Source organism: Sciurus carolinensis, chromosome 1, assembly GCF_902686445.1.
Source record: "Sciurus carolinensis chromosome 1, mSciCar1.2, whole genome shotgun sequence".
In the NCBI taxonomy this organism is placed as follows: domain Eukaryota; kingdom Metazoa; phylum Chordata; class Mammalia; order Rodentia; family Sciuridae; genus Sciurus; species Sciurus carolinensis.
Genome location: NC_062213.1, coordinates 176,520,761 through 176,543,970, shown reverse-complemented (window position 1 = coordinate 176,543,970; position 23,210 = coordinate 176,520,761). Strand labels below are relative to the sequence as shown.

Genomic DNA, 23,210 nt, shown 5'->3' with positions numbered 1-23,210 from the left:
TAGGAGGCAGCCAAGAGAACGTGACATTATAGAACCCAAGGGGAAGAATACCCAGTGTTGCAGAAAGTTTGAGTTCAATGAAGATTAAGATGAGAGACACAATGTTTATTGTGGCTGGTGGACAGAGAAGCAGAAAGTGATAAAAGATGAGGTTCAAGGAGGCAGGGGCCAGGTCAGGTAGGGCCTTGTATGCCATTAGTAGGCGGGCGAATTCTATTCTAAGTGCAATGGGAAGTCTTTGGAGTCTTTTAAGAGGGGAGTGAAGACACTGGATGTGTGTGTTCAACATCAGTCTGTTGTACGGAGGATGGATGGAAGATGTAAGAGCGGAGGCAGGGACACCAGTTAGAAAGCTACTTCGGTAACCCAGACGTGGACCAAGATGGGAGCGGAAGGGGTAAAAAATATTCAGATTCAGTGCACATTGGAAGGAAGGGCAGGAGCCACTAATTAATTGGATGTAAGGTAAGAGAAAGATAGGTATTGAGGAGTAATGAGCTTTGGGGTTTGATCAACTCAGTAGATGGAGGTGTCATTTATAGAGGGCGGGTAAGACTAGGAAAACAAAGGTTCAGGGTTGAGAACCAGAATCAAGAGTTTTCCGTTGTGGTTGTTTTTTTTTTTTTTTTTTTTTTGAGATGGGGTCTTACTCTGTTGCCCAAGCTGGTCTTAAACCTGTGGGCTCACGGATTCCTCCCTCAGCCTCCTGAGTAACTGGGACTACAGGCATATATTACCACACCTGGGTTGACTATCTTACGTCTAAGACATTTATTAGACACACAAGTGGAGGAGCCAAGTAAGCAGCTGGCCACCAAAATCTGGAGCCCAGGGGAAAAGTCACCAGTATTCACTTAGCATCCAAAGCCATGGGACTGCATGAACATTAAAGTTGTGTTTCCTTTCTTACTTGATCTTACAGAGGTTAGGTAGTCCTTGATTGGAGACTGGGGCAAAGGGAGGCATCCAAAGCCATTACCATTTGTCTTTGTAACCTGAAGGCTAACAGGGCTTATGACAATCCTGGCTCAGGGACAACTTGCAGAAAAAATGGTGCCAGAGAAACTAAGTCTTCACAGGAGGATGAAGCACTTCCCTCTCCTCATCCCTCCCCTACTTAAATTCTTTGCTAGTAAAATTCTTTCAGAAGGAGGAAGACAGAAAGATGTGAGGACACCTGGTCTGCAGGAGCCAGCAATGGAAGCCCCAGTTGAGGTTAAGGGGTTAAACGTAGGAATTAACATGGCTATGCATACTCCTCCCCCTCAACCCACCCTTCCCTGCCCCAGAAGCAGAATAGGAACCACCACTGTGCCCAGGAGGCCTTGGCCTCCATGAAGAGATCAGACCCACTACTCTGCTACTAACATGAAGACCAGCGCAAGCCAGGGTGGAGACCAAACATCTCTGATTCTGAGCAAGCCAGATGGAAATATTGAAGATCATCTCTTCTCAAACTTTAATGTATACTCAAATCATCTGGGAATTTTGGTGAATGAAGTTTCTGTGTTAGCAGGTGTGGGGCAGGGCCTAGAATTTTGCATTTTTAAAAAGCTCCCCGTCCTGCCGTTGCTACTGTCTACAGACCACTTTGAGCAGAGTGACCAGAGGCTTCTGTGGAGGTCACCTACAATGGAGGGGGAATGCCTAGATCCAGGGGAATGTGTTTATTTATGCATAAAGTCCCAAAACCTATTAAAGTGTAAATACCCATCATCTGTCATGGTTGTGAAGCAGACAGTAATTTCTTGACAAATTACACCTTCCAGGAGCATACCATGGCTGTTAAGCACTTGTGTTCTGAAGGTTGACCTTGTGTACTTATCTCTGAGGAGTTATGTGATCATAGGTAAATCATCTCTGCCCCTCAGTTTCCTCGTCTTTATAATGGAAATAATAAGACTATTGTGAAGATGAACTGAGTTGATAGATTTTAGTTAGGCGCTTAGTAAATGTTGCCATTCTTGATGACTATATGCCCTTCTATAATAATTAACTTAGTAGACACACACCAGGCTTATTTTACTTTTGGTGTTCAAATATATACCTCCCATCTCTCTCCCACCAAAAGGCCTATGTCCTTTTTTTCAAATTCCTCTTACCCTCCTGCCCACTCCCCCTCCCCTGGCCCCTGGCCCCAGTGTGGTCTGGATGGGCCCCAGCAGGGCAGGGACAGGGACAGGACGTGGGGCTGTATCTGACAGGAACCTGAGGGGCTGGCCCGGGAGGGGATTGGGGCCCAGCTTCCTGAAGGGAGGATGGGCTAGGCAGGCACACAGTGCCGGAGAAGATGCCCTCCTGGGCCCTCTTCATGGTCACCTCCTGCCTCCTCCTGGCCCCCCAAAACCTGGCACAAGTCACCAGCCAAGGTGAGGTGTGTAGAGGGTGGAGATCACCTATGCCCAGGAAGAGGGACCCCTGGGAGGGGATGCAGAGTCCTTGGAGGAGATGTAGGGTAAGAGACTCCCACTGGTGCCCTACTCGGAACCCAACTTACCAGCTGTTCCTCAGATGTCTCCTTGCTGGCCTCGGACTCAGAGCCCTTGAACTGTTTCTCCCAAACATTTGAGGACCTCACTTGCTTCTGGGATGAGGAAGAGGCAGCACCCAATGGGACATACCAGCTGCTGTTTGCCTACCCAGGGTAGGTGCTGGGTTGTATCTCACTCCCCATATTTTTGTCCCTGCGCTTGGCTCTGCTGAGTCCCACTCTAAGAGCTCCCCTGTTGTGATCCCTATTGGAGGATTACTCTAATACATGTACTACTAAGTAGCCACTTTAAGAACAGCCCAGATCAAGTCTCTATATAACTCCAAATCCCACCTATCTCTAACAGTGAAAAGAAAAATGGCAGTAATGGAAACAGATGTTGGGCATGGGTCCAGGACTGGGTCCTCAGGGCTGAGTATGGTGGTTGTGTAGGGAGATTTCTCCTATGCCAACAGAGAGAAGCCCCGGGCCTGCCCCCTGAGTTCCCAGAGTGTGCCCCCCTTTGGAACTCGATACGTGTGCCAGTTTCCAGCCCAGGATGAAGTACGCCTCTTCTTTCCACTGCACCTCTGGGTGAAGAACATGTTCCTGAATCAGACTCTGACCCAGCGGGTACTCTTTGTGGACAGTGTGGGTAAGGGCATCTCTGTCTCCCTGCCCTCTCCATTTGTTGCCTGCAGCCCAGCTCCTAGAATCAGACTTGCCTGCAGCCTTTCAAGACAACGTGAATGCCTCCTATTACCAGACTCCCAGAGGCATCTCAAGACCCCGTGACCATCCCTCCTGTTCCTGGCATCCAGAGCTAGATTTATCCTACAAATCATTTCACACCAAGGACATCCTGGTCACCTCATCAGCATATTCATTTACTCACTCATTCAACAGTTACAGAATACCTACTGTATGCCAGGTACTATGTTGATGATGAGGATACAGCATGAAAATAAGTTCCTGTTTTCAAGGAACACAGTCTAACAAACCAGTGCACTGCAGCGATGTCCCCATTCTCATGAGGAAAGCAAGACAAGATAAAGAGCCTTCCTATCCTGGCATCTCCCCAAAAGAGTGACAGTCCATGATCTTTTCGAACCCAGTGGCTACCCCCAATTTAGCACCCCTTTCTACAGTTCATGAGTTGAACCACAGAACATGGTATTCAAGTTCTGATGTACCCTGTCTTGTTCTCAGGCCTGCCAGCTCCCCCCAGTATCATCAAGGCTGTGGGCGGGAGCCAGCCAGGAGAACTTCAGATCCTCTGGGAGGCCCCAACTCCTGAAATCAGTGATTTCCTGAGGCATGAACTCCGCTATGACCCCATGGATCCCAGGAACTCCACTGGCCCCACAGTGATACAGCTACTCTCCACAGAAACCTGCTGCCCGACTCGGTGGAGGCTCGGTGGAGCCTCCTCTCTGGACCAGCCTCCATGTGCTCAGTCCATAGCACCCCAACAGGATGGACCAATGCAAACCTCCCCGACTAAAGAAGTATTGTAACCTTCTGCTTCCCCTCCTACATCCTATCCTCTACCCTCAGTTTTGACACAAGAAAGGACAGGCCATACTTTGGGGATGTTAGACTGGGTTCTTGGGGAGTTAATATACACTCTTATTAACCCTCAGGAACCATATTTATTTAGGGATCTCCCACTTTGAGTCATTCACACTGACAAAATTAAGGGCTGTCAGGCCTCCATAGTAATGTGAATTTCCCTGAAAGTCCCTGAACCCAATGACCTTGCCCCCAGTCTAGGTGTATATTTATCCAGTAAGGAGTTGAGCACTGCCCAGGGGTACTCTAGGGCTTCCAATATAAGGGATAGAGGCTGTCTTGGATGAGAGGCAGGCCTAGATTCTGACACTGAGATTCTTCTCCCAAGGCTCCATCTCTGACAGTGATAGGTGGAAGCTGCCTCATCTCTGGCCTCCAGCCTGGCAACTCCTATCAGATCCAGCTACGCAGCCAACCTGATGGGGTCTCCCTCCGGGGCTCCTGGGGCTCCTGGTCCTTACCTGTGACTGTGGACCTGCCCAGAGATGCAGGTGGGACAACAAAAGAATGGGTAAATGGAGAGACAATTAAAAAAAAAAAGTTCTCTAGGGAGGCTTGGGCTGGATATGGAGACTCTGGGAACACATGGTCCTTCCTAATGACCTCAAACTAACCTGAACTATGGTCAGGGAGAGAAGAGAGAATAGGAGTAAATGTCCTATATTGTGTGTATAAAAGTGATCCAGATACTGTATACAGTAGGGGCACATGGCCCTGATAGGACTTACTTCTTTGATTTCAGTGGCAATTGGACTGCAATGCTTTACCTTGGACCTGAAGAATGTTACCTGTCAGTGGCAGCAACAGGATTATACTAACTCCCAAGGCTTCTTCTACCACAGTAGGACACAATGCTGTCCCAGAGATAGGTAAGTTGAATCTGATGTCATGAGAAAAAGACACAAACCTGCAGAAAGAAGGAAGAGAGTACTCTTGACCCTTTTCACTCTCCTACCTTGGCCCTGCACTGAACAGCCTCCATGCTCTACTTCCCATCTTCCAGTGAGTGTTTTATCTTCTCAACATTTTTCCATTCACTGGGAATGCCTTGGTTTATATCAGCCTTTCAACATTACAACAACCTACAGTTTCATTCACTCCAATTTATTCCCCATGCTGTGGACCTAATGACCTTTGTTAATGTCAACCATTGCATGATCTTTGTAAAACTCTTAACTTTGCATGGTCTTCCCCTACACAGGTATATATTTCAATTTCCCATGATTTGAGATCTAGTAAAGCCATACAAAACTTAGCCTGGCTTTCAAGGACTTCAACGAAACACCTCACTGATCCTTAGTCCTCTCTGAATCTATTACCGAGTTTTGTTAATTTTACATACAAAAGATATATCTTTAGAATCTGTACACTTTATCTCTCCCATTGCCCTAGTACAACCCATCATCATCTCTCACTTGGGCTACTAAAAAGACCTAAGACCTATTAATTAATCACCAAGTCATTCTTTCCATAGGAGCTGGACTAATCTTTCACAAGTGCAAAAATGAGGGCTGGGGTGTAGTTCAGTGGTAGAGTGTTTGCCTAGCATGTGCAGTCCCCCGCACTAAAGAGAGAGAGAAAGGAGGAGGAGAGAGAGAAGGAAAAATGCAAAAATGAACAAAACAATTCCCTATATTAAAATCTTGGATAGTGGGCTAGGGATGTAGCTCAGTGGTAAAGCTCTCACCTAGCATGCAAAAGGCCCTGGGTTCCCTAGTACAAAAAAAAAAAAAAAAAAAAAAGCCCTTGATAGCTTCCACTGATCTTAGAATATACTGAAGTCTTATAAAGTTCTAAAAGACCCAGCTCCTGCACATGCTTTCAGCTTCTCTTATCCTAGCCCTTTTGTGCTCTCTGTCCCAGAACTAGCCTTCTGCAGTTCCCTCTGCTCCCTTTACATCTGGATCTATGCATGTGCTGTTTATCCAACTCTTCCATCTTTACTTCTACTTATCCTTCAGAATCTCAGGGAACCCTCCCTTAATTAGAGCTCTTCCTTATTAGACCCTTGGCAGGATTATGCCTTCTTATGGTACCATGTTATCTCTCATGTATTCATCACGGTTACAATTTAATGTTTATACTTAATGTGATTATTCAGTTGATTTTAAAATTTATCTTAGAATTCCAGCTGAGAAAAGCTGATCTTGACTATACCTGACCCATGAAGGCAAAGTCAACCACCATTCTTACTTACCAGTATATTCTCTCCTACCACAGTGCCTAGAAGGGACTCAGTTAAAAATCATTCAATGAATGCATAATGAAAAGGCCACTACTAACAGTTTTAATATATTCTTTGGTTTTTTTTCTATGCATTTATACATGAACATACATTTTTAAATATAAACTGGAACACGTGTGTGTGTGTGTATATATACACACACTATATATATATGGAGAGAGAGAGAGTGAGTTTGCTTTTTGTTTGTTTGTTTTTGTTTTTGTGGTACTAGGGATCAAACCCAGGGCCTTGCACATGCTGGGAAAGCACTCTACGACTGAGCTACACCCTCAGCCCCATATGGTTTGTTAACTCACATTTTTACTTAAATATATATCTTGGAGCTCATTACAAAAAGTTAATTCATTCATTTCTAATAAATACACAGATTTCACATAATATAGGGGTGCCGTGCAAGGATTAAAGGTTGACAAAACTGAAGTCATCGTTTCCTCTACCAAAACCTGCCCCTCCTCTTTAATGTCCTCCATCCCAGGCACTCTGTTTCCCAGGCCTGAAACACAGAAATTGCCCTGGACTTGCTGCATCCCAACACCCTCCAGGTCCAATCAGAAATAGTCTTGCTGTTCCTGCCTCTTCAATATTTCTTGGATCATTTCTTTCACTCTATCCCTGCTGCCAACCACCCTATATTCAGGCCCTGATCGCTTTGCACATGAAAAACCACAACACTGTCCTAATGAATTTCTCTGTTTCTACTCTCCCCTCACAAATCCTTCCTGCAAACTGCAGTTAAAGTGATCATCCAAAAGGACAAAGGTAATCATGACACTTCCCTGTTTAAAATCCTTAAATGTCTCCAATAATCACTATAAGATTTAAGTTCCAGCTCCTTAGAGAGGCCACAAGGGCAACCATGACATGTTCTCTGGTCCTACATTAATCATTTGCCACTAGGCCCTCTATTCTAAAATCATTCCAAACCACTTGGAAACTTGGAAACTTCTCCAAAGCATCACACTTTCTTATGTGTGCCTGGGATGCCCAATTATTCTCTTTGCTCAACCTATTTATAGTCCAAGATTCAGTCTAAATACTGCCTTAGCTAGGAAGCATTCCCTGATCCTCCCAGTGTGATAGATGCTCCCCCTTGATGATTTCAAGCCAGTCTGTGCACATCCCAGAAAAATAGCATCTGTTTGTTTCTCTGTCTCCCCCACTGAAGCGAGTGCTCCTTGACAATTATCCCTCTATGTACTCCTAGGCCTAGCACAATGCCTTGCACATGGGTATCAATTGTTTGTTGAATAAATGAATAAACATAAATACATAGAGTGATAAATAATTTCAGTGATGTAAAGTCACTTGGGGAGCATAATCAAGAAGGAGACATGATTCATTTGCTCAATAAACAATTATTATTGAGGAGATTATGTGTCAGGTACTGGTATCAGAGTGACAAATAAAATAGAAAAGGTTCTTGGGCTGGGGATGTAGCTTGGTGGTAGAGTGCTTGCAGGAGGTGGGCGAGGTGCTAATTTAGGCTGAGTGCTCAGGAAAAGGCTCACCAGTGAGGCTAACAGTTGAGCTGATATCTGCGAAGCAAAAAGGAATGAGTCCCGTCAAGACTTAGTGTCAGAGCAAAGCAGGGCAAGGGCAGAATGCAAAGACAGAGCATTTGGCATATCTGTGGCACAGAAAGTAGGCCCACAGAGATGAAGGGTGCTAAATCAGCATGAGAGTCAGAAGAGATGAGAATGGTGAGATAAGGAGGCATCAAATCATAAAGAGATAAGGAGCCACTAAAGGATTTTAAGCACAAGAATAACCTGACTTAAATTTTTAAAAGGTATGTTTCTCCATGGAATCATACTAAGAGTGAGACAAGGTCAGCAGTTAGAAATCTGCCTTCGTTCAGACAAGAGATGTGGTGGTTTCACCTTATGTGGCAATGGTAAAGATCAAAATAAATAGATTCATGATATATTCTGGACATTATCAGAGCAATATTTTTTAAAACAAATTCTGGTAGCCATATGGAGAACAATTGAAGGTAATGGTGAAAACAGTAGCAGAAAACCAGTTAGAAGATGGTTGTAATAAACTAATAGCAAATAACCTGTAGGGGTAAGAGGGCTGCTGTATGAGAACACATTCAAAAATCTAAAGATATTTCTTTCCAGAAAGATGAAGGCTCTGTAATCTTTGAAACAATCCTGTGAGGTAGGTATCAACCCATTTTATAAATAGAAGGAAACTAGGGCAGAAATAAATCAAATATTTTGCCTATCATTACACACTAGTAGGCCAGGACCTGAACTCGATAGACTATACTATTTTCATATATCATGCTAGCTCTTTCCTCAAGAGGAAGAGTCTGGACCTCAAGACAGAGATAGAGGGAAAGCTCTAGAGAGCCATCCAAGGGAGAAGTTAGACTATAATCCATACAGGCCATCGTCCTGTACTATAGGGAGGATGGGGATTCATATCTGGGGCAGGCCTGATTTAATGACTATATGGGGCTGGTTCTTAGGGACCCCATTTGGGAGAAGTGTGAAGAGGAGGAGGAAACAAATCCAGGATTACAGTCCCCTCAGTTCTCTCGCTGCCACTTCAAGTCACAAAATGACAGTGTTATTCACATCCTTGTAGAGGTGACCACAGACCAGGGTGCTGTTCACAGCTACCTGGGTTCTCCTTTTTGGATCCACCAAGCTGGTAAGAACTCTCTTTCCCATTCCTCCCACACAGTTCCCACCCCCCCCCCCCCACTGAATCTGACCCTATGCCCATGATCCCCAACTCTGGCACTTCTGTCCCACGACCCTGTTAGCATGATGTCTCAGGCACAGAAGGGCTTAAACCAGATCTGCTGAAATCCCTGTAGTGCTCATCCCCACCCCAAACCTGCTTTGGAGGGAGATCTCCAGTGGGCAGCTGGAATTGGAATGGCAGCACCCATCACCCTGGGCAGCCCAAGAGACCTGCTATCAGCTTCGATACACAGGAGAAGGCCATCAGGATTGGAAGGTATGGTCAAGTGACAAATGCCTGCAGAGCATAATACAGTGTGTTCCTAGGGTTTATTACATCTCCTGTCAGAAGGACTATGTCCATGTATCCATATCTGGGCTTGAGTATCTTTTTTATCTGATTCGACTAGTATCTTTTTTTTCTGCAGGGGGGAGGCAGGGATTGAACTCAGGGGCACTCAACCACTGAGCCACATCCCCAGTCCTTTTTTGTATCTTATATAGAGACAGGGTCTCTCACTGAGTTGCTTAGCACCTCACTTTTGCTGAGGCTGGCTTTGAACTCATGATCCTCCTGCCTCAGTCTCACAAGCCGCTGGAATTATAGGCATGCACCACCATGCCCAGCTTCAACTAGTAGTAATCTCTGTGGGTATGTGGCATGCCCAGCTACTCCCTTTGCCTCTGGGATATCAGTTTTCCCTGATTTTCTTCCTACTTCTCTGACTGAACTTTCTCACTCTCCTTTACTGGCTCCTTTTTTCCTCTTTTCCACTCTTCCATAATAGGTTGTACCTCCTAGAATTCCAACCTTGGCTCTTTTCTCCTCTAGATAAATATATATGTTCTCCTTAAGTGAATGCTTCGACCACATGGTTTTAATAGCTATACATTAACAATTAACAATCCCAATTTTGCCATATGGAAAGAAATTTTAAGAATTACAGGCAAAGTACCTATTTTTGAAATCTGTTTCCTCACTGGTAAAATGGAGATATCTACCTTATAGAGTAAAAATTAAGTAAATAAATACATAGCAGAGTGCCTGACATATACAAAATGCTCATATACATTAGGTTAAATATTGTCTGTTTTTATTCTCACTTAACACATGTACATACAACTTCTTACCAGATAGCTCTATCTAAACCCCCTCAGTCTCAGATAGTTCGAACTCAATGTATTCAAAACTAAACTCATTTTTCTTCCTGAATGTATTTTGTTTTTGCTCAGGTATACTTTACATAAAATAAAGTGTACAAACTTTAAATGTACAATTAATCTTATATCTGTATACACCCATGTAATTATTAACCAAGATCAAGATATAAATTACTTCCAGCACCCCAGAACCTCCTTATGCCCCCGACAGTCACCTTCCCATCAAAGATAACCACTATCTTGAAGCAAGCATGGATTCCTTCCACTGTAGTTAAATTGTATAAAATAGAACCATCCAGAACTTCTTCAAGCTTATTTCTCTTCTTTCTGACAATAGCACCCTTTCTTTCCCTTTGCCCCATTTCCCCCCTACTTATTAACAAGTAAGTTGAATAGTGTACTAATACTCCTCAGCCCCCTACTAGGACTGTCTTGGCCTTCTCTTTGTCCACCCAGCCTTCCCACCTGTGCTTTCAACATACTGAACTATTCTGTGACCCCCAGCCAAGCAGCTCGTTTCTTTGTGCTCCCGTGGTACACCATACTAATGAACTGCTGTGATTATTTGGTTGTTTGGAAATCTCCATCACTAGCTATGTGAGAGATTGTTCTGTTTATCTTTTTCTACAGTGCCTAGTCCAATGTTTGGCATTTCCCAAGCAGCTCATAAATGTTTGCTAAGTGATTAAGTCTCACTGCCTGTGCACACGATGCTTGTATCCCCAGCACCCAGCGCAAATCTGACAACCTCTGCAGCATGAGTGGTACTGGTGGCACGGTTCGTGTGGCTGAGTATCTGAGTGTAGGTCTGAGTGGCCATGGCCCTACCACGAATGGTAATGAAAAAAACATGGCAGGGTCTTCGCACGTCGTGGTCAGTGTGAATGTATGCCGGGATTTCTGCGCAGGTGCTGGAGCCACCCCTTGGGGCCCGGGGAGGGACCCTGGAGCTGCGCCCGCGATCTCGCTACCACTTACAGCTGCGCGCCAGGCTCAACGGCCCCACCTACCAAGGCCCCTGGAGCGCCTGGTCTGACCCAGCGAGGGTAGAAACCACCTCCGAGACCGGTGAGACCGGGCCGGGCAAGGACAAAGCCGGTCTGCGGCTGCGCGAGGGGCGGGGCGCCGGTCGCGGGGCGGGGCCCTGAGCGCACCGGTCGCGGCTGCGCGGATGTCCTGGTGCGTGCGGTACCCTGGGGTGACCTGGGGTGGCCAGGGTTGGCTTGAGCGGCGGAGACCCAGCCGGGCCTGGTGAGCCTGCGGGTGGGCCGAGGGTCGTCCGCGGTCTGACGGGTTTTGTCCCTAGCCTGGATCTCCTTGGTGACCGCTCTGCTCCTGTTGCTGGGCGTCAGCGCCCTCCTGGGCCTGCTGCTGCTGAGATGGCAGTTTCCCGCGCTTTACAGGTACCGCCCCCTCCAGGGGGTGACGGAACCCCAGCAGGGGCAGAGGTTTCTAAACAAGCATCCTGGGGTCATTCGATGACACTTGCTCTCTGGACCACTACACGCCTACACCTATGGCTTCAGCCGCGTCCTGTGTCTCTGGCAATGACACTCTTAACATGCCCACTCTGCCTTAGTTCTCACAGCCCCACCTCCTGTCTGCTCCTCTCAGAGACAAGGCTGCTGCCCACCTTTCCTCGGCATTAATGGTTCTCCCTCCCTACCCACACTCCCATCCAAGGGCCATCAGGTCTGGTCATTCCACCTCCTAAACCTAGCTCAAACAGTGGCTCCCTTTTTCTAGCTCTACAGATATTCTGACTCACTGAAACAGAGCCTCTTCATTCAATCTAGCTTCACACAGCCACCAGAATAATCTTTTTAAAACGCACACATAAGCCTATCTTTCCCCTCCTTACATCTCTTCAGTAGCTCCCCAGGATAGAATCCAGAACGTGTAGAATGACTCGCAAGGCTCTGCAAAATCTGTTCCCAGCCAGCACTTCCACCATCTTCTGCCTTGTGCATCAGCCTTGCCAAACTGTTGATTTCCTCCACAAGTGAGGCTGTCTTACTTGTCAGTGTCTTTGCACATCATGTCCCTTCTGCCTGGAATATCCTCCCTGGCTGACTAATACCCATTCATCTTTAAATAACTTTCTTCACCAGCCCTTAAAAAAACCTCTCCTGACCCTCCCTTATTGGCTGCTCTTTGTGCCCCAATACAGTACCAATAGCATTTTACTGCACTTATTTATTTTTCTGTTTTTGAGTACTAGGGATTGAACCCAGGACCTTGTGTATTCTAACCACATGTTCTACTACTGAGCTATACCCCCGTGTGTAGCTGAGTCGTGTATTTATTTCTTTATATGCTTCCCCATTAGACCTTACTTGGTCATTTTAAGTCCTTAGCACTGTGCCTGCCAAGTAGCAGGCCCTTAAATAAATGTTAGTAATGAATGACTCACATGTGGAGGCTGAGGAGAAATGTTATTGGAAATTATAAACAAACATGGAATCCATTCCACCTCAGCCCTTTAACTGGTAACACTGGCTGTTCTTCTGAGTCTTAGCTCAGAAGTCAGCTTCTGCAGGCAGTGTGTTTTGATCGACCTAGGCTGGGTCAGGTGCCTCTTTTGGGGGCTTCCATCTTTAAACATGTCTCTCTCTAAACTTTTTGTGTTTTTTGTTTTTGTGGTGCTAGGGATTGAACCCAGGACTTGCACATGCTTGGCAAGTGCTCTCCCACTGAACTACACCCCCAGGCCCCTCTCTGAACTTTTAATCTACCTATGTGCACGAACAGACTGGAAGATAGCTAGATCTGACAAAAATGTTTGCAGAGAAGAGGGAGGTGGTGCTTCTGAACTAGGCATTCTCAGTTCTTTTCCCCCAACCAAGTTAGTCACTCCTCCACTCTTAGGGAGATGGGAGTGAAGTAGCGGAAGAGGCCGGAAATGTCCAGCTAAAGTCTTTCCACATGGAAATGTGAGGCTAAAGAATCTGAAGGATAGGACTGGGGCTGTAGCTAAGTATCAAAGTTCTTGCTTAAGGAAGACTTTAAGTTTGAGACCAGCCTCGGCAACTTAGCAAGGCCCTAAGCAACTTAGCAAGACCCTGTCTCAAAATAAAAAAATAAATGGGGCTGGGGGTGTGGCTCAGTGGTAGAGTGTTTGCCTCACATGCGTGGGGCACTGGGTTTGAGCCTCAGTACCACATAAATAAGCTAAATAAAATAAAGGTATTTATCTACAACTAAAAACAAAATTAAACATAATAAATAAATAAATAAATAAGGCTGGGGATGTGGTTCAGTGGTAAAGAACCCCTGGTAAATCCCTGGAACCAAAAATAAAGGAATGAAGGAAGGGAGAATGGATGGATTTGCCTAGTGTGTGAGGCCCTCGATTTGATCCCCAGCACCAAAACAAAACAAAAATTGGAGGTCCCAACACAACCCATGCTCTTCCCAGATAGACCACCCTACGTAGGAATTTAGTAATAAGCTCCACTGGTTCAAATAATTTCTTGAGCACCTATTATGGGCCAGACACTAGAGATAGAAGAGTAAAAAAAAATAAACTCTTCTCTTAAGGAGCTTATGCTATAGTAGGGTAAGACAGACCAAAACAAATGTATGTAACAATATAATAAATATGCAATAAGTCTAGTGCTGTAAAGAAAAATATAGCAGGAAATAGAGAGTGATGGAGAAAGGAGATGTTATAATTTTAAGGTAGTCAGGGATGATGTCTCTGTTAGGATATTCAGGAGAAACCTAATGAAGTGAGGAAATAAATTGTGTCCAGGGAGGAAGAAGGGCAAGTGCTCCGAGACAGGAATGTTTGAGAAAGCTCTGTGCTACACTTGTACACAGACCTCCCTCTTCCACCTTCTCCCTTACTTTATAGCCTTAGCTATGCTCCTCTCTCCAAGGCTTAGCCCTCAGCCTCACTGCCTCCCCTTACTGCCCCACTTCGGTGCTTTCCCCTTCCCTCCCAACTCACTCCCAAGATTCATTCTCCTTCTCTTCCTTGTTCTCTAGGAGATTGAGGCATGCCCTGTGGCCCTCACTTCCAGACCTTCATCGGGTCCTAGGCCAGTACCTTAGGGATGGTGTGGTTCTGAGTCCGGTGAGTGCATTCTTCTCCCTTCCCCACCCCTCTCCCCATCACCAATGATCCTTGACCCCACAGTGTAATTTGTTTAAGGTCCCCGCCTAACAGTGTACCCACCCCCAGGCACTGCCCCCAGCCCAATGCTCCTTTCCACACAATCCAGTCCCCCACACATACCATCTGCTCTAATCCAGCTCTTTTCACATCTCTCCCAGCCCAAGGCCACAGTCACAGATACCTATGAAGAAGTGGAACCCAGCCTCCTTGAAATCTTACCTAAGTCCTCAGAGAGGATGCCCTTGCCCCTGTGTTCCTCCCAAGCCCAGATGGACTACCGAGGATTGCAGCCTTCCTGCCTGGGAACCATGCCCCTGTCTACATGCCCACCCATGGCTGAGTCAGGGTCTTGCTGCACTACCCACATTGCCAACCATTCCTACCTACCACTAAGCTGCTGGCAGCAGCCCTGCAGGCTGGCTCCTCACTCCCAATACTCTGGACAGATCTAGACCTCTCTGTGAACACTCTACTCTACCCTACCCTCCAACACCAACACCTCAGACCTCACTTCCATCCCCCTCTGCCTGCCCACCTAGCTCAACTTCATAGCACTAATCTTTCCATACTGCTGCTATCAGATCTGGGCCTCTTTCTCCATAGCTAGGCTAATTTCTCTGACTTTCACCTTCTCTCTCTCCTCTTGAATGCCAAATTCCACCTCCCATTGACTCCAGAATACTTGTATTCATTCCCCTACTACCACTTTGCTAATGAAACTGCCCAAAGTTCACTTCAAATCTTCTAAATATAAGAGCCCATAGGATCTTGTTAATCATCAATTTATTTGATCTGTGACATTTGTCATAGTTGACTAATTTCTCCTTTAAAGTCTTTCCTACCTTGGCTTCTATCCCACTTTCTCTCCTGGTTCTGCTCTTGTCTCTCTGAGTATACTGTTAGAGGAGGAACTATGGAGCCAGGATAAACTGTGGAGCCAGACTTGAGTTCAGTTTCTGTCTTTCATACTTGTTAGCTGGCAGCCTTAGGCAAATAACTGAATGTCTTTGATCCTTAGTTTCCCCATCAATAAAACAGGTAATAACAGCACAAAGTCATGAAAAGAATTAGTGGGGTAATCTAAGTAAAACAAAGTGCCTAGGATATAGGAAATGCTTAATATTCCTTCTTCTGTTATTCCAGAATTTCTTCTTTATTGCAGTCCTTCAAGATTCCATTCTTTGTTGTTTTTTTCCCTAGCAGTGCTGGGGATGGAATCCGGAACCTTGCTTTTGGCCAAGCAGCTACATCCCCAGCTCCAAGACTCCATTCTTAATCTCCTACCTGTGTGTTCTCATTGACCTTACTATATGCTGACAATTCCAAAGTTCTTAGCTCCAGTCCAGACTTCTGTAGTACCTGTGATGCTTTATGCAAGTAACTTTACATGTCCCTGCTACTAGATTGTGAGTTCCTTGGTGGAGCGGGGGTGGGCAAGGACCATGATTTATTTGTCCTTTTACTCTAGCACCTAGAATATTACTGGTACATGATAGTAGACCTTCAATAAATGTTTTCTAAATGAATAAAATCTTTCTGGACAATGTTACCTTAACCTCATACCAACCCTTCATGCTCTAAAGCATTCATAAGCAGCAATAAGTGTGCTTAAGCCACTCTAGTTATGGATTCCCCTACCCATTCTAATTCTCAAACAAATGATTTTTTGTTTGTTTGCTAGCTCCAAATATACCCCCTGTATTAAGTCAGGGCCTTGGCAGAAGCCCAGGTTACACTCAAACTGGGTAATTTGATGAGAGGTTTTTTTTTTTTTTTTTTTTTGCGGTGCTAGGGATTGAACCCAGGGCCTTGTGCTTGCAAGGCAAGCACTCTACCAACTGAGCTGTATCCCCAGCCCTTGATGAGAGTTTAATAAAGGCATATTTACAAAGGTGAGGGCAAGATTTGGGAAAATCATCAAGGAACAGTGCAGTATCCCCAAGGCTAACAAGAAACAGGGAGCTGGCACCAATCCTAAAATCAGGAGTAAGGAGAGGGAATGGTTACCAGACTTGAAGAGAGTAGCTATAAGAGAGGGCTGCCTGGCAGGAGTTATGGCCTTTGGTAGGGGCATGTAGTCTACCTCTGGGGATGTGGCCAGGAGGAAGCCAGGGGAATAAACCTTTCAAGCTCATGCTCCTCCCACCCTAGCCTTGGATCCTTAGAAGTAAGTCAGAACTTTTAACATGACTGAGGGCATGAATTATGGGAGCGGATATGCTGTATGTCATCCATTTGCCCCATTCAAACACACTCTTTCTCCACCCTGCTCTGTACTCTGCAAGGCTGATTCATACACCCTGTATCAGTGGGTTAGTGGGCTTTGGTTTGCTTGATTCCATCAATGGGATGGGATTAATTATGTCCCCTCCCCAAATTCATATGTTAAAGTCTTAAGTACCTCAAATGTGACCTTATTTGGAAATAGGGTTATTACATAAAAAATTAGTTAAGATGAGGTCCTAGGCCCTAATCCAATATGAATGGTATTCTTATAAAAGGGAAATTTGGACATAGATCAACACAGGAAGAAAGCCAAGTGAAGATGAAGGCAGAGATGAGGGCAATACTTCTATAAGCTGAGGGACACAAAAGATTGCTAGGAAACCCCAGAAACTAGGGGAGGGGAACAGAAGATTCTTCCTCACAACCCTCAGAAGGAACTAATCCTACTGACATTTTGATCTGTTACTTCTAGCTCCCAGAACTGTGAGACAGATTTTTCTCATTTAAGCCACCCAGTTTGTGATACTTTGTTATGGCAGACCTAGCAAACTAATAGATATCAGAGGCTGGGCAAATGGATTGAATCCAGGGGTGCTTTTACAGTAAGCTACATCACCAGTTCTTTTTATTTTTTTAATTTTGAAATAGGGTCTTACTAAGTTGCCGAGGCTGGCCTTGAACTTTCAATCTTCCTGCCTCCACTTTCCAAGTCACTGGGATTACAGGTGTGCACCACCATGCTTGGCGCAACCCCTTTTAAATAAATCCCCAGCACCACTTTTCTGGTCATGTCCTCTCCAAAGTCACCAGTGATTTCTTTCTCCATGGTCAGAGTTGACCTCTACTGTCATCATTCACATTTCTATCACATTCCAATCCCTCTCACCGTGAGGTCCATGTCAATATAACCTCCTTTATGACTTTACTTCTAAATGTACAGATTCCCTGAGGTTGCACTCTCATCCTTTTTCTCTTGTTATTCTCAGTCCAGAAGCTGCAAATTGTGGCCAGTTTTCCACCTCAGATATGTTTTATTTGTTCCTTCCCTACACAGAAAGCCCCAGTGGCTTCACAGTACCTGGTAGATAACACCCAAACTCCTTAGCTTAACACTTAAGCCTGACACTAGACTGCCTTTTCTAAGTTTTCTGGAGTTCAGGAACTCCCCACTTATAACCCTAAGACGCCAACTCCCTTATTTTCCAAGGGAAGAGGAAATAGGAAAAAATGAATGCTTCAAAGTTGAAGATAGTAACAATATTAAGTTTGGTCTAACAGCCACAGGTTTTTCTCTGTCATTGTCAGAGTTGATCTCAGGCTAATGATTGAAAACCTGACTTTCCAGCCTTTCCTAAAGTGTATTGCATTGTTGGGATTACAGAGGTTACTCCAATACTTTGAATCCTGGCTCTACTACTTATTACTGGTTGTTTGCCTTTGCTCAAGTTTCTAACCTCATTCTGACCCAGTTTCTTTTTCTGTGAAATGAAAATATTTGCCTTGTGGGTTTAAGGATTTAACTAAAAAATGAATATAACTGTTTTAACATAGTAGTTAGAGATGGTCAATAAATGGTACCCATCATTTCAATTATTGCTGCTTCACCTGAGTGATGGTGTGAATTATAATGGCATAATTCATTCAAGTCATGATTAGAGCATTAGATTGAACTGGAGTCAGACTTGGATTCCTACCAACTTCTTTGAATAACCTTGGGCAAATTCCTTCCCTTGGCCTTGTTTTCTTCATCTGTAAAATATGAATATGCAGTTCATAAGGAGGGTGCACCAAGCACAGGTGAAACAGAATCTCTAATGTTCTTGACATCTCTAAAGCCCCAGAGTCTCCCATAGGGCAGTCTAACTTTATCTTCCAGACAGGCAGGCTTAAATCCTTATCCCTTTTCTTTTCTTTTCTTTTTTTAAAATATTTTTTAGTTGTCGGTAGACCTTTATTTATGTATATGTGGTGCTGAGGATCCAACCAGTGCCTCACACATGCTAGGCAAGCGCTCTCCACTGAGCCCCAACCCCAACCCCTTATCCATTTTCTTGACTTTAAGAAATTCACTTCTCTTTCAGCCTCATTTTCCCTGTCTGTAAAACAAGAAGCAAAACAAAACAAACACACGTGTTACTTCCTTCCTGAGCAGGGTTCCTGGCAAGCGAATGTACCCTAACAAACCGGTCTTCTTCCGGTCCCCACCCCTGCCTGTCAGCCACCCGCACGCTTGCCTTTCTATTTCTGAACGGCTCAAGTGCTTCCGAGTCATTCCAGCGAGTTCTGCGAGTAAGTATAATAAGTATGATCCTCATGCAGGCTTTTCGAGAAAACTTCCTCAGGATCTCAGACCCTCAAACACTCAGACCCGAACCGTGCTCGCGGCGGGTGAGGGGGGACACTGAAGAATGAATGGAAGCGACTAGCGAACGCGGAAGCAACATAGGCCCCGCCCCATGCGCGTCACGCCTGCCCCTACAACTTTCAGACTCCTTCTCCCAGCGACCGGCTTCAGACTTCTTTCCCACCCTTCATTCAAATCACGCTCCTTTGCTGTACTCTCGTGAGACCTGTGACTTGTCCCGGAAGACCCGCCCCCTGTGCTGTAGAGGCCAATGGGCGAGGGCGACGGTTGCGACGGTTGGGTTTTGAAGGAGCCAATGAGCGCTCGGAGCGGAGAGTTTAAGAGGTGCTGCTCAGAAGTGCAAAAGCCGGTCGGGGATTGGAACCTGCTCCGGAACGCACGGTGAGGGCAAGCTATGCCGAGCCGAGGGATTCGCCGGGGGGTGGGGGAGCTGCTAGGCCGGGAGGGGCTGCTACCGAGGGCGTCCTGATTGTGAGGCTGGCCGGGAACGAAGGAGTCCTGCGCCGTCCCCGAGCCTGGTCGCCTCTTTCCTTCCAGGGCTCACAGCGGGCATCAGCTCCCAGGACCCCTTCCGGGCGCTCCCATGGCGCAGTTCGTGTTCGAGAGCGACCTGCACTCCCTGCTTCAGCTGGACGCACCCATCCCCAATGCACCCCTCGCGCGCTGGCAGCGCAAAGCCAAAGAAGCAGCGGGGCCGGCCCCCTCGCCCATGCGGGCAGCCAACCGATCCCACAGCGCCGGCAGGACCCCAGGCCGAACTCCTGGTTAGGGGCATGTGTCGGGACGCTGGGAGGGAGGGAATGGCCCAGAGCAGGCTTCGTGTTCCCTCCAGGAACCTCATTAGACTGTATGACTTCTCTTTCCCCACCCCAGGCAAATCTAATTCCAAGGTTCAGACCACCCCTAGCAAACCTGGAGGTGACCGCTATATCCCTCATCGCAGTGCTTCCCAGATGGAGGTGGCTAGCTTCCTCCTGAGCAAGGAGAACCAGCCTGAAAACAGCCAGACGCCCACCAAAAAGGTATGTTTCTCAGAGAGGAGCAAGGCATGGGACCTGACTATGGTTTCTGGATCCCACCCTGTCTCACCTTCACTCTCATATGCTAGGAGCATCAGAAAGCCTGGGCTTTGAACTTGAATGGTTTCGATGTGGAGGAAGCCAAGATTCTTCGACTCAGTGGAAAACCACAGAATGCCCCAGAAGGTAAGACCTGAAGTTCTTGGTTTTTGGAGGTTGTTGTCAGTCCACTCCAGTGACTGAGGGAGATGCTGTTTGCTCTTCTCACCTAAGGCTGAGGGTGAGAGAGGTGTCAGTTTTCCCATGGTCTAGACCCACTCCATTGCCACAGGCTACCAGAACAGACTGAAAGTACTCTATAGCCAGAAGGCCACTCCTGGCTCCAGCCGGAAGACCTGCCGTTACATTCCTTCCCTGCCAGACCGGATCCTGGATGCTCCTGAAATCCGAAATGACTACTGTAAGTGCAGCTTTATCCTTGCCCATCGATAGAAAAAGAGGGCCTGGGGACCAGGCAAACAAGGAATCTCATAGTTTTGCCTTTCTGCCTATGGTAGACCTAAACCTTGTGGATTGGAGCTCTGGAAACGTACTGGCTGTGGCACTGGACAACAGTGTATACTTGTGGAGTGCAAGTTCTGGTGACATTCTGCAGTTGTTGCAAATGGAGCAGCCTGGGGACTATGTATCCTCTGTGGCCTGGATTAAAGAAGGAAACTACCTGGCTGTGGGCACCAGCAGTGCTGAGGTGCAGGTGAGACTGGTACCTACACTGCAGCTCTATTGACATCAGACCCAGGAGACTTGTCTAACTAGAAGGCGTTTATGCCAAACCCCAATTTCTGATCTTAGTGGTCCTCTCTCTCCAGCTATGGGATGTACAACAGCAGAAACGACTTCGAAACATGACCAGTCACTCTGCCCGAGTGAGCTCCCTAAGTTGGAATAGCTATATCCTGTCCAGGTCAGTTATTTTTGCTAGACTGTGGCAAAAATCAGTCTTATTTCTGCTTACCTATGCCCCTGACTGAACTAAAGCAACTCTGACTTGCTTGCATTTGGGACTGCCATAGGACCTAAATTTCTTCTTCCTTCCCCCAGTGGCTCACGCTCTGGCCACATCCACCACCATGATGTTCGGGTAGCAGACCACCATGTGGCCACACTGAGTGGCCATAGCCAGGAAGTGTGTGGGCTGCGCTGGGCCCCAGATGGACGACATTTGGCTAGTGGTGGCAACGACAACTTGGTCAATGTGTGGCCTAGTGCTCCAGGAGAAGCTGGCTGGGTTCCCCTGCAAACATTCACCCAGCATCAAGGTGCTGTTAAGGTGAGATAGGGGTTGGACTGGGTCTCTCCACTCCACAGCTTTAACCTGGGGAATATTAAGGGGAGGTGGGATGTTGAGATTGGTCTGGGTTCATCTTGTCACCCCAATAGCCTCTTGTTCAGCCCTAGTACCTACTGACCTTGCTTTTATCCCACCTAGGCTGTAGCATGGTGTCCCTGGCAGTCCAATATTCTAGCGACAGGAGGGGGCACCAGTGACCGACACATTCGCATCTGGAATGTCTGCTCTGGAGCCTGTCTGAGTGCTGTGGATGCCCATTCCCAGGTAGTTGTTTACCTATTCTAGCCTCTCACTCCTTAAGTGTTACTCTGTGTGGTCTGCCTGGGCAACCATGTCTACTCCAATATCTTCACCAACTCTATACTTTAATGATTTCCAGACTTCCAACTCAGTATTCACAAGTTCCATTTTCAGCTGTCTGACTTAACTCAGCTATATGTCCTCTAACCACTGCTACCTCCTTAATGTCCCACCTCCCTGAAATGTGTTCCTTCTCCTCTTATATTGCTTCAGAATGACAGAACCTTCTCAGAAGCCTGAAAAGTCTACTGGAATTTTTTATACTCATCAGTCTATCCATTTTACCTCAGAATTCATTCACATCTGTCCCTTCCACTTTGCTTCATCATACTTCCCCAGGAAAGGCACAAAAATGGCTTCCTCAGTGGTCCCCAAGCATTTTGTTTTCTTTTTGCCATACTAGGGATTGAACCCAAAAGAGCTTTACTACTGAACTATGTGCTCAGCCCTTTTTTATTTTGAGACAGGGTCTCAATAAGTTGAGGAGGCTGGCCTTGAACTTGTGATCCTCTTGCTTCAGCCTCCTGTGCACCACCATGCCTGCCTCTAAGCATTCATCTCCTCCAATTTGGCCTCTACTCTCTGATCAGAGTGGTCTTTACTGTCCTCCTCAAACCTATACTGGCTTCCCATCACCTACAGCATATAATCCAAATCCATTAAGATATTTGAGGCTCTTGAGAGTAGGCCTCCATGCAGCCACTCCAGCTTCCTCTCCTACCATTCCCCCAACATGTAGCCTTCACTCTAGAAATGGACTCTAGAGCCAGATGGCTACCAACTTGTATGCAATTTATCAAACTTCCTTATTTTCTGTAAAATGGATAATGTCTCTCAAAGGGTTAAGGACTGTGACCGTTTAAGTGAGTCTGTAATACCTAGCAGGGTCCTAATGCTAGAATGGACACAGTTCTGATTCAAATATCCCTGGCTGTATGTCATGCCTACACCAGCTTCTCCCTACAGGTGTGCTCCATCCTCTGGTCTCCCCACTATAAGGAGCTTATCTCAGGCCATGGCTTTGCCCAGAATCAGCTGGTTATTTGGAAGTACCCAACCATGGCCAAGGTGGCTGAGCTCAAAGGTAGGTGGCAAAGTGAAAGAAGACAGAGACAAAAGGCCACATATTGTATGACTCCATGTATGTGAAACATCCAGATTAGGTAAATGCAGAGACAGATTAATGGTTGCTTGGAGCTGAGGGGACAGGGAAATGGGAGTGATGAAAATGTTTGAGAATTAAATAGTTGTAATGGTTGCACAACTTTGAATGTACTAAAAACCACTGAGTTGTACTAAATTCACTGAATTTTACAGTGTATTACATTTCAAGGGGGCTGTCAAAATTAGAGGACTGTGTGTGTCTATGTTCACATGCATTACTCTTAATTTGCCCTAGGTCACACAGCACGGGTCCTGAGTCTGACCATGAGTCCAGATGGGGCCACAGTGGCCTCAGCAGCAGCAGATGAAACCCTGCGGCTGTGGCGCTGCTTTGAGTTGGACCCTGCGCGACGACGAGAACGGGAGAAGGCCAGTGCAGCTAAAAGCAGCCTCATCCACCAAGGCATCCGTTAATGACAAACCAACCCATCACCTCAGTTGTTTTTTTTTTTTTTTTATTTTTCTAATAAAGTCACATCTCTCTTTCTTCTCTTTGCAATACCTATGTCCCAGCAGCCTTC

General features: G+C 46.2%; 2 protein-coding genes across 4 annotated transcripts; both read left to right on the top strand.

The window, feature by feature from the left end:
* The first annotated feature begins 2,290 nt into the window (after positions 1–2,290).
* Mpl (MPL proto-oncogene, thrombopoietin receptor) lies at positions 2,291–15,997 on the top strand. Its single transcript, XM_047551616.1, has 12 exons — positions 2,291–2,369; positions 2,512–2,644; positions 2,947–3,125; positions 3,680–3,978; positions 4,371–4,533; positions 4,785–4,911; positions 8,764–8,948; positions 9,118–9,260; positions 11,053–11,212; positions 11,451–11,547; positions 14,135–14,222; positions 14,423–15,997. Exons 1-12 carry the CDS (start codon positions 2,291–2,293, stop codon positions 14,714–14,716), a joined length of 1,947 nt encoding a protein of 648 aa, XP_047407572.1. The 3' UTR covers positions 14,717–15,997.
* Positions 10,913–23,156, top strand: Cdc20 (cell division cycle 20). 3 transcript variants are annotated; one of them, XM_047551645.1, is made up of 14 exons: positions 10,913–10,946; positions 11,053–11,323; positions 14,135–14,222; positions 18,810–19,236; positions 19,393–19,619; positions 19,729–19,877; positions 19,964–20,060; positions 20,206–20,334; positions 20,432–20,628; positions 20,744–20,838; positions 20,976–21,204; positions 21,364–21,489; positions 22,492–22,609; positions 22,925–23,156. In XM_047551645.1, the coding sequence occupies exons 4-14, from the start codon at positions 19,106–19,108 to the stop codon at positions 23,101–23,103; spliced, it is 1,677 nt and encodes a 558-aa protein (XP_047407601.1). In that variant the 5' UTR covers positions 10,913–10,946; positions 11,053–11,323; positions 14,135–14,222; positions 18,810–19,105; the 3' UTR covers positions 23,104–23,156. The 3 variants fall into 3 exon arrangements, with proteins under 3 accessions (XP_047407601.1, XP_047407593.1, XP_047407585.1); XM_047551637.1 differs by lacking the exon at positions 10,913–10,946 and having other exon boundaries at positions 11,277–11,395; XM_047551629.1 differs by lacking the exons at positions 10,913–10,946; positions 11,053–11,323 and adding an exon at positions 11,343–11,547.
* The last annotated feature ends 54 nt before the right edge of the window (positions 23,157–23,210 follow it).

Excerpts from the sequence above, each read along its gene's own strand:
- Mpl (XM_047551616.1), top strand. The coding sequence starts at position 2,291 with ATGCCCTCCTGGGCCCTCTTCATGGTCACCTCCTGCCTCCTCCTGGCC. Across the intron at positions 9,261-11,052 it reads AAGGCCATCAGGATTGGAAG|GTGCTGGAGCCACCCCTTGG; the intron begins GTATGGTCAAGT and ends ATTTCTGCGCAG. Across the intron at positions 14,223-14,422 it reads ATGGTGTGGTTCTGAGTCCG|CCCAAGGCCACAGTCACAGA; the intron begins GTGAGTGCATTC and ends CATCTCTCCCAG.
- Cdc20 (XM_047551645.1), top strand. The coding sequence starts at position 19,106 with ATGGGCGAGGGCGACGGTTGCGACGGTTGGGTTTTGAAGGAGCCAATG. Across the intron at positions 19,620-19,728 it reads GACCCCAGGCCGAACTCCTG|GCAAATCTAATTCCAAGGTT; the intron begins GTTAGGGGCATG and ends TCCCCACCCCAG. Across the intron at positions 20,061-20,205 it reads ACCACAGAATGCCCCAGAAG|GCTACCAGAACAGACTGAAA; the intron begins GTAAGACCTGAA and ends CCATTGCCACAG.